This window comes from Bombina bombina, chromosome 6, assembly GCF_027579735.1.
Source record: "Bombina bombina isolate aBomBom1 chromosome 6, aBomBom1.pri, whole genome shotgun sequence".
NCBI classification, from domain to species: domain Eukaryota; kingdom Metazoa; phylum Chordata; class Amphibia; order Anura; family Bombinatoridae; genus Bombina; species Bombina bombina.
Genome location: NC_069504.1, coordinates 433390850 through 433407278, shown reverse-complemented (window position 1 = coordinate 433407278; position 16429 = coordinate 433390850). Strand labels below are relative to the sequence as shown.

The 16429-nt window shown below is 35.0% G+C and overlaps 1 protein-coding gene across 1 annotated transcript in view; it reads right to left on the bottom strand.

The window, feature by feature from the left end:
* The window catches only part of PDLIM4 (PDZ and LIM domain 4), a 294388-nt gene extending 279124 nt beyond the window's left edge, over window positions 1-15264 (bottom strand). The window contains exon 1 of the mRNA XM_053717189.1: window positions 15052-15264. Coding sequence (XP_053573164.1) covers window positions 15052-15144 — 93 coding nt within the window. The 5' untranslated portion in view covers window positions 15145-15264. The remainder of the gene's footprint in view (window positions 1-15051) is intronic.
* Window positions 15265-16429: the final 1165 nt, after the last annotated feature.

Genomic DNA, 16429 nt, shown 5'->3' with positions numbered 1-16429 from the left:
CGTCTGGATTCCAGCGACAGACAGTTTAGTTCTTTTAGCATGTCACAATGGTGGGTCCTGTAGTTACATTGTAGCACAAAGCGGCAGAACGAGTTATACAATGTATTAAGTTTATTAAGGTGAGTTTGCGGTGCAGGTGCATATACTACATCTCCATAATCCATGATTGGCATCAACATTTGCTGTACAATCTTTTCCTTTACAGTAGGGCTGAGGCAGGATTTGTTTCTGTACAGGGCACCTATTTTTGGATAAAGTTTAGATGCCAGTTTTTCTATATGGAGGCCAAAAGATAGATTGGGGTCTAACAACATACCCAAGTATTTAAAAGAGTGGACTGCGGTAAGTGTGCAATTTGATTTTGTTTTGATGCACAGATGGGAATATTGTAGTTTGTGTAGTTAAGGTCCCGTTCCAAAGATCATTGTGACAGTTTTGTCAGTGTTTAGGAAGAGTTTGATTCTTGAGATCCACTTTTCTACGTCTGTGAACTGGTCTTGGAGCACTGCTTCAAGCTGCGGCAGATCGGAATTGTTTGCATAGATTACCGTGTCATCTGCATACATGTGTACAGTTGAGGATTTGCAGAAATTAGGCAGATCATTTATAAATAATGTGAATAGTAGGGGGCCGAGAATGGAACCTTGGGGAACACCACACGTGACTGGGAGAGGGAGGGAGTCGCTGTCAGAAATGGAGGCATATTGTGATCGATCTGATACATATGATCGAAACCAGGTTAGCGGAAGATCACCAATACCTGAGTTTTTTAGTTTGAGCAGTAGTATGTCATGGTCTACTGTGTCAAAGGCCTTTGCAAAATCAAGGAAAATAGCTCCAGTTAGGTCTCCTTGTTCCATTCCAGTTTGGATGTCGTTGCAAACTTTTAGGAGAGAAGTTGTAGTGGAGTGATTTGTACAAAAACCTGATTGATCAGGGGTCGGATAGTTAGATTGTTGGTAATATTCACATAATTGCGTAAGGACGCATTTTTCTAAGATTTTTGACAATACTGGGAGCAATGATATCTCCCCACTTTTTTGGAGAGGCACTACTCTTGCAGTCTTCCAAAGTTTGGGTATGCATCCAGACTCCAAGGATTCGTTAATTAGGGTTGTAACAGGCTGGCGCATTAAGCTTCCACAGCATTGCTGGGATTAAAAGGTCCAGACTGGTTTTTCGTTTTTAGGTTATTAAGGTGTTTCTTAATGACATTGATGGGTACAGGTCTAAAATTGAACTTCTCTATATTGGGTCTTTGCTGATTTAGTGGGGCCTGATCCACATTTGTAGCTTCAGGATGCAAGTCATTTATTAGTTTGTCAATCAGGGTGGTGGAGCATCCGACAAAATAATTGTTAAAGGCATTTGCTACTTCTAAGGGGAGTTGCAGGGTTTGGTTGTCCACATTGACAGTGGAGGGTTGGGAGTGGATTGGTGGAGTTTGTAAGTTATTTATGAGTTTCCAAAACTTTCTAGGGTTTGATATGTTATTGTTCAGATTTTCACAGAAATATTGGGCCTTGGCCAATTTTGTTTGTTTAGTGCATATATTTCGCCATTATCTATATACACAGTGATCGTTCATAGAGCCAGTATGCTTGAACTTTGACCACAATGAATCCCGAAACTGGTACATTTGAATGAGGTCAGCTTTGATCCAATTCAAGTGTGCTCCTTTTACTCTCACCTTACACAACTTAGTGTTGTGAAATTGTTGACCCAGTCTATATTAATATAACAGTGTTGGTTATGCAAAACTGGGGAATGGATAATAAAGGGATTATCTATCTTTTAAAACAATAAAAATTCTATTGTAGACTGTCCCTTTAACAAATCATGTTGTGCTGTTGTCAAGTTGTTGATCCAGTCTATTCCTGTAGAAAAAGATACGGGAGGAGAAATTCCAAATAAAATTTGACTTTTATTCCATCATTTTAAAAGTAGTAAAACAGCATTCAGCAAAGCCCAAACTTGTCAAAAAACAAGCCAGTCTATTCCTGCCTAGTGTAGTTAACAAATCCTGTTCTGCTGTTGTCAAGTGTTCATGCCCACTGGACTGGCCAAATCCTGTCCTGTTGTAGTTAAGGTCTGTTTTTAACCCAATGTGGTACCAAGTCTTGTCCAGCTGTTTTTAAGTTGCATACCCAGTCCATTCTTTACTACACCAACTGCCAAACCTATCCTGCTGTTCTCGAGTTGCTTACCCAGTACATTCATGACCATAAGAATTGTTGAGCCCAATCTTGCTGTTTTCAAGCCCCTGTCTTCGGTTCTCAAAATTTAAACCCCATCCACACTTGAATATGAAAATAATTCCTTTTTTTTATCTGTAAAGTTGTTTACTTTTATTTATATCCTGCTCAGCTTGTCCCTGAACTTATTCCTGATACCATATTGGTATCTGTTTGCTTTACCGTATGCAACCAAACCTACTCCTACATCTAAAAGGCTGGCTCAAGTCCAACTCTGTAACTACAACATCTAGAGATGAATTGTGTAGGATCTCAAACTACCTCACTGGTTCTGATACTTTTATAGGGACAAACGTCAACAATAAAGTATCATGATTCAGATAGTGCATTCAATTTGAATGACACTTTTAAAATTACTTCTATTATCAAATGTTATTTATTCTCTTGCTATCTTTTATTGAAAAGCATACCTAGATAGGTTTAGAAACGGCAATGCACTTCAGGACCTAGGAGGTGACTGGCGATTACCTTCATGCCTCTTGTCACTAACTCACTAGATGTGTTTATGTCCCATTAAGCAGGAAGCCAGATTCTTCCTACCATCATTTTTGGACCACACACCTGTTGCTATACCATATGATTTTTTTATTACAATGCTAAAATAATTAAATCCAATATTGGAATGTAGTCTGTGAAAATAACCCATGCAATGCTCACTAAATTTCTGTGAAACCTACTGGAGCCAGCAGATAAATACAGTTTGAGATGGTACTTTAATTACAGTGCATATATGAGGAGGTCATGACCTAAGTAAATAAAATTGTATTTGATATGTAATGAAATTCTTTTCTGCATCACATAATTGAACTAGTCCCTTTAAAAACACTGAGAAGAGAGCGTTTTTTGCATGGAAGCCATTTTCTAACGTCAAACTAATATCATGTTGAAACAGCACAGGTTTCTGCTACTTTACTTGAGCTTCAATAACAGGAATTATGTTGTTACTTAAATTGGAAACTTAAAATTGATGGATGTTTTCTAAACCCTGCCAGAAATCTGCAACAGTCACCATAACTGCTAGTCGGTGACATAAATGGAAAAAAGAGTGAGAGAGGAATTCAGTTCTGGTCTTAACATCCTACTTCAAGTGCCTTAACAGATTTCCACAGGGTTACTTCTGTCAGCAGGAATGAATCAAACTCATTCCAGCGTGGAATGGGATAAAATTCTGTGTGGGCATAAAACATATGAAAGTAACAAAAGCAAAAAAACACTTAAAGGGACATGAAACTCAATGTTAAGTTTCCCTAAAATGTTTCATTATACAAAATAAAAATCTGTGGGTTTTTTTTTCTCCAACTGAGACTAGACGGGCAGATGTGCACCCTGCAGACTTTAGGACTTTGTTATATATATTCCAAACTGAGCACAACAAAAGTAATTTGATAAAAAAAAAAAAATCAAGAGGCTTTGCCTTTTCAAGGGGTATGTCCCTGGACTGCAAAGTAATGCAAATTATGCAAACAAAATTAGTGTAGTCCTTATTTGCTTATATATGGCATATATGTATGTATGTGCGTGTCACACAAGGTGACATTTAGCTCCAGAGCAGCAATGCACTGAACATATTTGGTGAACCAATAACAAGAGGTATGTGTGTATCTACCAATCACTAGGTAGCTCTCATTTTTGCACTGAATTTGACAAGTAAATTGAAAATCGAAAGCTCTTAAAATTGCATACTCTGTCTGAACCATGTTTAACTTTTATTTACCTGTCTCTTTAATGGCCTTTAAACTTGCATGCAAATCATAGAGCACATATTTCTTCGTTATCATGTTGTATATATGACTGACATACATTACACTTGATAATGCACTTAGTCATCCCTTGTATACTGTATGAGAGAGGTAATCTAGTTTGTATGCTTACAAATCATGTTCTCATTTTTATATTGTAATGATCACTGCTATTTATATAGACCTTTAATAATTTATTTGTTTAAATCATATTTATCACAAACCATTTTAGCAAAATGTGCTGTAATCATTTCCCCTGAATACTTGTCTAGTAATTAAAATAGAGAACCGGAGTGTACTTTGCTATAAATGTCTAGCAGCTGCTTGTATATTTTATTGCTAGTCTGTTTTATTCCACTGGTGACAGCCAGGAGATTTTATTTGCTATATAACATATATATACCTTACTATTATTGTTCTCTTTAGAAAGTGTGGCTGACATGGAGACCTGATTGCAACAGCTTCAATTAAAATCCTTTTTTTTTTTTTTCCTATTGAAACAACCTAATGTTAAATAGTGCATTGTGTAATGTATCTGTCTAGTTAATAAAAAAATAAAAAATAAATAAATACACTCTTATGTTTGTGGGACTCGAGGGATTATGCAGGGTTAAGTAGAATTTCTTTCCAGCTGTATAACACGCCTCACTAGCAACATCACTGTTATATCTGTAAAAACGCTTTGTGTAGGCTAGAAGAGAAGAAATAGTTACCCTCAATATAATATGTGATGCACATTTTGAAGACTACATTTGGAAACCAATAGTTAAAGCAGGGCAGTTCAAGGGGATGTTTATTCTAGAGTCCGCAATTCTCACAACTGTCAGCGTTCATATATTTGCAAGTCAGTCCCTTCTTTATCTGTCCTGCAGTCTACGCAGGTCAAGGAAAGAGTAACAGATGGGAATGGAGAATTAAAGGAACATTAAAGGGATAGGAAAGTCAAAAATTAACTTACATGATGAAGATAGCGCATGTAATTTTAAGACACTTTAAAATTAACTGTTTTCAAATGCGCTTTGTTCTCTTTGTGTCCCTTGTTTAAAAAGAATACGCAAATATCCTACACTAGTGGGAGCTAGCTGCTTATTGGTGCCTGCACGCATTTGTCTCTTGTGATTGGCTAATAGATGTTATCCTTTGCTGAAGGAGAAGTACTGCACTACTGGCAGTTAGAGCAACACAGGTGAATGAAGCAAATTTGATAATAGAAGTAAATTGGAAAGTTGTTTAAAATTGTATGTTCTATCCAAATCATTACAGAAAATTAGGAGGTGTCCTGTCCCGTAACTTATAACCTTTATCAGTAATTAAGCACTGCATTTCAAAAGAAATGGTGTCAAATTACAGCTATTTTGTTAGCACAGTTTATAAAGTTTAGCAAGGCAAGATCAGTTCAGGAATTCATATCCCTTGTCCATATTCCCAATTTAACCACATTTTCTTTTTTTTGCATATTTATGTCCCTTTATGGACAAAATGAATCATCCCTCAATACATTAGAAACATAAACAGGTGCGTCACATGGCCTAGCAAAGTCTGATAGTGGATGATATATCAATAATGATGATGGCACTCACATTTGTTGTTGCACCTGGGATAGCAGGTGCAAAAAAGCCAGGCTGGAATCTAACAGTCATCCAGCAGACTGATATCCCAGGATACACCAGCAAAGCGGACAGCAATCCTCTGGCAAGGATAGGGATATCAGTCTCCTGGATGACTGTTAGATTCTAGCCTGCCTTTTTGCACCTGCTATCCCTGGTGCAACAACAAATGTGAGTGACATCATCATTATTGATATATCATCCCCTATCAGACTGTGCCATCCCTGTTTATGTTTCTTATCTACAGATTGCTGATATTGGGAGTTGGACCAAACCCCCTCAAAGAGCAGCCTGGGCTTCGACAAATTGTGAACTTTTAAAGAATTACCACCTATAACCATTTAAGGAAACTTGTCTCTTATTTTAATTGGCTTGGCTATTATACTGTTTTGGTTTTCATTTTTATGTCCGATTTTTATTAGTGATTTTCTTTAATTTTTTTTTTCCTTTTCTCAAGGGCGCCCCCTATAATAAGATTTGTATGTTGTTAATTCCTCAATACAAGTGCTGCTCATTTTAGTTTTGCCTACAGAGTCTGCTATTACATTTCACTTTTGGTTTCAATAATATATATTAAGATAGCAAAACTAGGTCATATTTTTGTCTAGGATGCTATTCATACTATGATACATTTATTGATACAACCTTCACAATCAATATTAGTCTAACATATCTCTTATGCATAATAGTCACCTCTATGATTTAGATAATAACATTTTTTATTGCGATCAGCAATATCCCAGTGGTATTGCCCTTTTATACAAATGATATTGATTACTATCCTGTATTATTGCTGACTAGTTTACACTAAAAAAAATGTCAAGTTTGCATCATGTTATGCCATAGCCCATTATATTCAAGAGCGCCCTCTACTGAAGAAATCCTGAATCTCAGACAAAACTAGTGATAGTTGCTATGCTAAATTTGACCAATCTATAATGTATATTGTAAGTTAATTCTATTATCTGATTTTAGCCAGAACTCCCACACACTTCAATGCAAACATTTCTCCAGCAGGTTTTACTAAGTTTTAAAAAACAATATTCTTTTTGTGGTTACATGTGTATTGTGTGACGAAGGCCTGTTAAATGTATTTCAACTGATATATCAACAAGAGTTTATTTGCTTTTTTTTTGTTTTGTTAGTGATATTGAACTACAGTTTAATAAACACATTGTATTGATTTTTACAGACTGTCTCACTGCACTATGCAGGCAAACATCATTGAGTAAAATGTTTTAAACTGAATAAAACATGTGACTTATAAATTCTAGGGGGGGGGGAATTCTATAGGAGATAGTATTATGTATTTTATTATGACACACTTTAGTTATCATTATTTATTTGTATATCAGAACCAGAAATTATACAACCCTTTTTCCTGGTTCCTTCTAGACAATGTGAAAGATATTTTATCTATCTCTATCTATCTTATTTAAAAATTAATGTTTTTAGTTTTGTTGATGAACTAATTTGTCACAAGAAGAATTAAAAAAGGAAATTTAATTGTATTTATGCCCATGCATTTTTTAAATTATTTACTTATAACCCTAATTTTGCATTGTATTTCCAAAGCAACAAATGCCCCTACTGTTTATCCATTTTATGTATCTTCAAATTTATCATCCTGGAAAACAAAGCTAATATAATCAGCAAGTTTGTTTCCTACCAAATTCATTTTTTAAGAAGTAAATGTCCAGAGTTGTGTAAAAGTTTTAAGAAAGTGAACTTGTTACAAGTTGAAATGTAACAAACAAATCTAGTACAGGCTTTTAATATAAAATAAAAACAAGTAAAAGATGTAACACTCCGAAATAATCTAAATCTAGCTACTCCCTAAATTGTAACAACTAATCCTTGCAAGTGTTACAAATGAAAACTAAAAACAACAGTATAAGGAGAGCGCTAAATAAATAGCAGAGAGAGATACCTTAGTACATAAATATCAACACAGGCTTTTAATATAACATCTTTAAAGGGACACTCTAGTCAAAATTAAACTTTCATCATTCAGATAGAGCAGGCAGTTTTAAAGGGATATTAACCCCACATTTATTTATTTCATGATTCAGATAGAGCATGCAATTTTAAGCAACTTTCTAATTTACTCCTATTATGAATTATTATTTGTTCTCATGTTATCTTGATTTAAAAAAAAAGCAGTAATAAAAGGTTAGGAGTCGGCCCATTTTTAGTTCAGCACCCTGGTAGAGCTTGCTGATTGGTTTGCTACATTTAGCCACAAATCCGCAAGTGCTACCCAGGTACTGAACAAAAAATGGTCGAAAGCTTATAGTACTGCTTTTTCAAATCAAGATAGCATGAGAACAAAGAAAAATTGATAATAGGAGTATATTATAAATTTGCTTAAAATCTCATAATCTATCTGAATCATGAAAGAAAAAATTAGGTTTCAGTATCCCTTTAAACAACTTTCTAATTTATTTCCATTAATAAATTGTGCACAGTCTTTTTAAATTTATACTTTTTGAGTCACCAGCTCCTACTGAGCACGTGCAAGAGTTCACAGAATATACGTATTTGCATGTGTGATTGGCTGATGGCTGTCACATGATCCAGGAGGAGTGAAAATGGACATAAATGAAATTTTTCAGAAATGTAGCTACTACTCATTTGAAGTTCAGACTAAGTGCTATTGCATTGCCTTGTTATCATGTATTTGTTGATTATGCAGATCTACTGTATTTACTGGTTCTTTAAAGGAAAATAAAGATGCAAGAACAAATATTATGTGTTTGGGCATTTTCTTATTTCAATATTATTTGAATAAAATAAAGTTTTTAACAAAGGGTTTAATCCTGAACTTTACACTGCTGGCGTTTGTCGGCTCCTGACTGGCTCAGCAGACACACAAGGATTTTAACTATGTTTTTAAATTGACATTCTAATACAAAAATTACATTCTTTAATTTGTTAGAATATGTAATTTTTAAACAATCACCTTAAAGGACCATGACACCCAAATGTTGAAACACTTGAAAGTGATGCAGCATAGCTGTAAAAAGCTGACTAGAAAATATCACCTGAACATCTGTATGTAAAAAATAAAGATATTTTACCTCAAAAGTTCCTCAGTAGCCACATTCCATTGTAAAGGACTTCTAAGCAGCAAATCAGTATGTCTGTCCCAGGACAGGCAAAGGAGCGAGCTTCATGCACACTTATCTTATTTCCCTATTCAGTTTAAGGAAGTTTACCATGAAATCTCATGAGAGTTAAGTCAAATCTCATGAGATCATAGTAAAAGAGTTCATGACCTCAGCACTGCTGATTGGCTGCTGTTCATTTCTTTATTTTTATTTTTTTACCTGCAGCTGGGAGCAGCTGAAGTATAACTTTTTACACAGAACTTACTCTGCTGAGCTGAGGAAATTGTGAGGTAAAATATCTTCCTTTTTTACATAGAGATGCTAAGGTGAAATTTTCCTGTCAGCTATTTATAGTTATACTGCATCAGTTTCAAGTGATTTAGCATATGAGTATTATGTCCCTTTAACTATGGCCTAGATTACAAAGGGTGCACAAAAATGTTAATGCTTTTGTGTGTTAACGTCACTTGAATGTGATCAATAGAACTTTTATTTTGCTCTCATATTACAAGGCCAACTTTTTTTTTGCTCAAGCAATAGTCTAGTGTTTGTTAACATCTGCATAACAAATTTTGATGGGGTTGCTCATGTTGGATGTTGCTCAAAAGTAAAGCCGATGTTGCACAAGTAGTGAAGTTCTTCACGTAGCTTGTCCTATACTATTAATAATAATGGTTTACTCCAGGTCTTAAAAAGTGCTGACTTTTAGAACATTATTTTGGATTGCCCTCAAGCACAACACTTAACTCACCACTTGAGATTTGGGCATTCGGCAACTATGTTAGCTGCCGATTGTGGAAGTATGAGGCCCCTCGTTGACTTTATCTATTTTTAGAGCCAGATTTATGCTTGTGAAAGATCACCACATTACGCTCTGTGCAAATCCAGATCTTAATTTGGTGATTTTTCACAAGCATAAATCCGGCTCCGAAAATAGGAGAAGTCAACGAGGGGCCTCCTACTTCCGCATTCGGCAGCTAACAAAGCTGCTGAATGCCCATGTCTAAAGAGCACAATGAGTGTGCTAATAGTGCTCCTTGAGCTATCCGTTTAAAATATAGGATGTGCTAAAAAAACTTACACTTTTAATACCAAATTAGACTGTATGTTATTCTTTTGCGGGGGTTGAGTGAATGATAATGCCCCCTACACTACCATTTGTGGCCCATTTGTAATCTAGCCCTTAGACTGGTAAAGGTCTTGAGCAGGACACAGCCAATCAGTCAAGGAGCAAAAGTTGCACAACTGCGCCAATCACCAGTTGTGCCAGGAGCTGCAAGCAGGGCTTTACCTTATCATTGTGGGAATGAAACACAGTTACATAGGACACACAGGTAGCACTCTAGAGTGCTACCTGTGTATTCTATTTCATTACGTTTGCTGGGACTTTGGAAAGGGAGGTCCTTCAGGTGTGCACCTACATTTACCCTAAAGTGATTTAAAAGAACATTCTCATGAAGTGTGTGCTGGCCTTGCAACTTTTTCACACAGTTACATAGGGTCAGTAATACAAAAATGACATGTTCTAAAAAAACATGGTATCTCTCTGCATTAGAATGCCACTTTAACCTCTATGCTTAGGTTAAAAACATATTTATGCTCAATAATAAAATGCAGAGTACCTTATTATTGCAGCTTAATGTCCCTTTAAATGGACATTGTACACTAGATTTTTCTTTACATATTTTTTCGTAGATGATCCATTTATATAGCCCATCTCGGGGTGTTTTTTAACAATGTATAGTTTTGCTTATTTTTTAAAAGCATTCTGCTGATTTTCAGACTCATAACCAAGCCCCAAAAGTATCAGATGTAGACCCAAGTCTACAAATTCCTACTGCTATTGTTTGTGTAATCTGTCTTTTCATTTTCAGGAAAGGGGGAGGGGTCTGCACTTTCTGCTTTCCCAGCCCCTTTCACTGGGTATCCCAGCCCAACCTCATCAAGAGTGCTAAACTGGGAGCTTTTCTGTGGCATATGCACGTATGCTGTGTGGGGCAGTGCACCAGTATTCAAGATCAGAGAGAAGGCAGTAGTGTGCATTGTGTCTTCGAAGACTTAATTTGTGTCATACAAGCCCATCCTGACTCTCTGAGAAGGTGTTTGAATACCGCACGGCCCTCATAGGAAATGTGCGTATGCTGCTGAAAATCAGTTATAACTTTTACTAGAAGCATTTTTGCTAATGGAAGTAGATTGCAAAAATGCTTCTATTTAAAACTGAAATGTACACATGCACATTTTAGTTTTCACCTTTCTATCCCTTTAAGTGAGAAAAAACCCCAGCAGAGATACATAACAGATATCCATACATGTTAAGGTGTTTCTTAATATTCTGAAGATTAACTTATGTTTGGCATTTGCTCTTTGCACATTATTGATTTTTTTTCTTATACTGACATATTTTACTGGAACTTATCTAAGTTGATAAATTTGCAAAATCACAGTTTAATTGTAAGGAACAATCTACGACTTAAAGGGACAGTCTATACTAAAAGTGTTATTGTTTAAAAAGATAGATAATGCCTTTACTACCCATTCCCCAGCTTTGCACAACCAACATTGTTATATTAATATACTTTATAACATTTAAACCTCTAAATTTCTGCTTGTTTCTAAGAAACTATAGATAGCCTTTAATCACATGCTTTTTTATTTGCTTTTCACAACAGGAGATAGTTCATGTGTGTTCACGCCCGAGGAGGTATTTAAGATTTAGCACAATACAGTACTAAATGCGTCCAATAGATAATAAATAAAAAGTCATGTGATCAAGAGGCTGTCAGAAAATACTTAGATACAAGGTTATCAAAGAGGTAAAAAGTGTATTAATATAACTGTGTTGGTTGTGCAAAACTGGGGAATGGGTAATAAAAGTATTATCTATCTTTTTAAACAATAACAATTCTATTGTAGACTGTCCCTTTAATTCTACAATTTGTCTACACCTGAGAACCAGGGATTACATATAAGAAACTAAAATAGGAGAAAAAAATATATTATTTATTTCAAAGTATCATAAAATAATTAGCAGTTAAATATCCTGGTCTTTATTATGTTAAACAAAACAATGAATTAACAACAAGAAAAAAAGAAGACTACATTAAAGGGACAGTAAACCCTATTTTTTTTTCTCATGATTTGGATATGCAATTTTAAACAACTTTCTAATTTACTTTGATTATCAAATTTACCTCATTCTCTTGTTATCCTTTCCTGAAGGAACAGCATTGCAATACTGGCAACTAGATGAACACATGATCTAGCTAATTGCAAGAGATACATGTGTGCAGGAACCAATAAGCACTCTCACTGCATATTCTTTTTCAACAAGGGATACCAAGAGAACGAAGCACATTTGAAAATAGAAGTGAAATAAAAAAGTGTTTTAAAATGACATGCTCTATCTGAATCATGTAAGTTTAATTTTGACTTTCCTATTCCTTTAAATTCCACTTTGAGATTAACCTTTTACCAACATTAGGGCGGCATTGAATGTCCTAGCCGTTTGGCTGTACCGAAGCCAACGGTGCTTCCAGAATGTGATCGGGACCTGATGGGTGTGTCTAGCGATGTAGGCTAATCCCCCTGACTCAATCCCATCATTGAAATCTCGCGATCGCATGGACGATCGCAAGATTTCAATTTGTTTACATCAGAACATTTTTCCGATGTAGACAAATCAAATCAGTCACGAAAGGGTTAAAGTTTCCTGAATTATAAATAGCTGACAGACAACATTTTTTTAAAGAAACAAGGAAATTTGTAGGTAATTATTATTTATTTGTAATGACAAACTGCATGTTGTCTCACTAGATAATAAAAAGATTTCAAAAAAATTATAAAGAGAGAGGAAAAGAGGAATAATCCATAACCCCTCAAAATAAACTTGGAATCCAGCTCCTGAACCAAACATTCGCTCTCCAACACTTTATACCATTATTTAAGACTGTAAAACAGGTGCTGTCTGTATATTACTTTCATCAGAAGAAAAATGCTTTGGGGGAAATGATCAGTTTAAGTGGAACCACTAATCACACAAAATTTAACTCCAAAATTCCATTTCAAACAATGACATAATATATCCTTTCTGTAAACAAAAAAACTGCACAGTCATATAAGCTTTAATTTAATAAATCATGATCTTTAGTGTTTGATCTTCCCTTTCTCTTGGATTACAATAGAAAAACTCACTTTAAACAGCTGCAGTTAAGAAAGTATTACTACACCGCAGTTGTTAAAGAGCTGTGTTTAGTGACCTCATCAACATGAAAGACAGAGCAGTGAAGTAAGACCATGGGCTATATAATGTGGCCATATTACTTAATTCTATGTAAAAAAAAATAAAAAAACATTTTGCCTCCTGTAGTCCTTTCTGTTCCAAAGTTAATATATTTCTTGGTGTGTATATATATATATATATATATATATTCATATTCAACAATAGAAAAAATATTTTGAGCCAACATATGAAAAGTTTAGACACCACTAAAATGTACTGTTATTGTATAACATAATGGAAGCTGTTCTTCTTTTATAAAAAAAAAAATACAGCCCATACATGAATAATGTCCCAGCTAAATAGAAACTGCCTATCTATGGTATAACACACATGCACCTGTGACCAAACAGGAAGATTGCTAGTCAATAATGGGATTATGTATCTTTTGTCAATTTCCATCTATGTGAAACGGTAATCTGCTAACTGACACTCCTTTGTTGGGTGAGATCTGGAAAAAGCTTACAACTCAATTAAAATTAAAGTTTTGTTTTTATTATATTAAGATCCTTTGGATTACAGCAAAGATTTTTGTTGGATTTAACAAGAGAAAGTTTTCACTAATGTTCTTACTGATAGCTTAAATAAGAATATTTAGTGTAAACAATGAAAACAAAAAAGTTGCAAAGAGCAGACAATAACCAGTTGCTGATTTTGAAAACTAATATTAAAAGGCTAATTTATGTTAATATATATATATATATATATATATATATATATATATATATATATATATATATATATATTGTGTAACACAGGAATTAGGAAAAACTCTCAAATGTTTTCTATTTCAGTACTGAACATATATTAAAAAAATCTTGACATTTTATAATTGATTACATTATAAAAAATATATCAGAAGATTTACATCAAATAGAATAGTGAGTGCACAGGTAAAATACATATTTATTATCTGACCAAGATGTACTATAAGATTTCCAGGATATGATATGATATAGTATATCATACTTATTTACTAGTGGCAAAAGATGTAACTATATATAACTCAACCTAATCAATCAACAAATTGTTTTACCAAACTGATATAAAATGTAGTATGTGTACTGCTGTATCCATGTATCTACATAGCAGGCTGTATTACCTAACAAAAGAACATTCTTTCCATCAAACTAAATATTTAGTTCCTAATATGTAAATAGACTAATATGGTGGAAGTAGTATGGTGACAAATACATCATTATTTAGAATCCAAACATCTGCCAGATGTGAAGATTTGACAAACACTGGTAAACATGTATTACTGTACCTAAGCAAAGGTCCTTTGAGGGACTGCCAACATCCATAAAAAATCAGTATTTATGTCTTACAGCCATTATCAACAAAATGTTAGTAATCATTGACCAACCTATTATACTTGTTATCAATACAATCAGTTGTAACCATTCCTGCTAAGAAACCTAAATATTTATCCAAAGTACACAAACCGTAATATGTTCCTAAACTATACCACAGGAATGGTCCCTGAAGTTGGCTGCAGAGTTTTGCAAGGTACAATTACTAATGTTGAAACACACACACACATTTGCTTGTTTTTTAACTACAAAGGAGATTATAGCCCAGCAATAAAAAACAACAATCTCAGAGAACACTGTTCAAAAGGAAAGTGACTGAGAATAATAGCCAGTCATTCACTAACTTGATGTAAAGAAAGACACTACTGAGGAAAGCTCTTTGTGTCCTGGAAACTCTCATTGAAAGTGATGTGGCAGAAGTGGCAGTGAGTCAGTTTCGGTGGCCACACTGTGCTTTACAAAGTCACACAGAGGCAGCAGCTAGGTAATTTCCTTATTGAATCATCTAAAAGCTACTAGCAGGATCTGCAAAGCAAATAAGTAGAACCTTCTTGGCACAGTGTTTAGGAAAGTACAATACACCCAGGGACTGTCATCCAATCTCCATTAAAAAACTTTATTTCTGTTAAGATTAAAAAGCATGCAGAATGATACAGGTTATCCCAGTCAAAGTATGCAGACAGTAGAGACACAAAAACCTAAACAGAAAAATAATCTTAAAATCAAATTTACATCTGCGCTTGCTTACCCTTGATACAGTCAGTGGGGTGCTGAAATCCTTGCCCCCTACAAGCCTAAATCCCCAAGGAGATGGGCCATTAAGGGTAACTGTCTGTGCCATTTTTTCCTGCAATTTTCCCAAAGTCGTGCACTTGTAGCCTCTATGTCCCACACAGGAGCTCTCTGCTGTGCTTAGAAGATGCTCCCAATGCACTTCTCATACACTGAACTGAGCCGCTCTAGCTCAAACTGCTAAGGATACCAGTGACGTATTATGGGCGGAGTCACAGTGTTACAAGTCGAAGTACTGTACACTATTATCCTCGTCAGTTTCAGACTGCAGCCCTTTAAGCTCCTCCCATGACCCTCTCACAGCCAATACTTCGTTTGTTCACTTAAGGTGGATTAGAACAGATGTTTTAGTAGAGTTATATTCAGTCAGTGTTTTATTGTATTATTCCCCCACTTATTATTCTGTGCACTTATGTACATGCTCCGTAGGAGAGCTTGTGCCTCAGAAAGATTGCATATAAAAATATGCGCACGTTTTCATAAATCTTTTAAAAAAAATAATATTCTTGATCTAAATAATGACACGTTAATTTTGACTTTAGTGTATGTGCGTCTGATCTGAGGTCTGACTGATGGGCATATAATTGAAAGGAGCTGCAAGCAATATGAAGAATGGAAGATCTAATGTGGGCACTTGGTGCCACGAACCCCACCTATTTAATAGGGACTATTAATTACAGTCTCCCTGTATCATGTGACAGTGATCAACAAATCACAAAATGCATATACTGTGAACTGTTGCACGTGCTCAGTAGTAGCTGGTGCCATAGAAAGTGTGCACATATTTTAGTAATGGAAGTGAATTGCCCCTTTAATTTCTTTTGCGTTTCCAGTGGTTTTGTGCAGGAAAACTGGCAATGCTCTTCACTACAAAACTACAGTACCCATTTCCTTTCCCTTTTTTTCTGGTAATGGAGGCCATATATACAGCCATTTCTGTTTGCCCATCATTAATATACCTAATTGTTAGTAGTAGTTATCTCATGCATCTGCAGGCTTTGTTTATACTCATTTGTTGAAAATACAAAATAAATGTTTTATAAGAACTTAAAATGCCATTGTGGGGATGGATATTTTATTTTTTTACATTAATGGATACAGCCCTAGTAAAGCCAGCTCTCCTTTACTTTGATGAATCAGACACTGATTTAAAAGGATAGTAAACCCAATTATTTTCTTTCATGATTCAGATAGAGCATTCATTTTAAGTAACTTTCTAATTTACTCCTATTATCAATGTTTCTTCATTCTCTTGGTATCTTTATTTGAAAAAGCAGTAATGTAAGCATAGGAGCCGGTCCATTTTTGGTTCAGCACCTGGGTAGTGCTTGCTG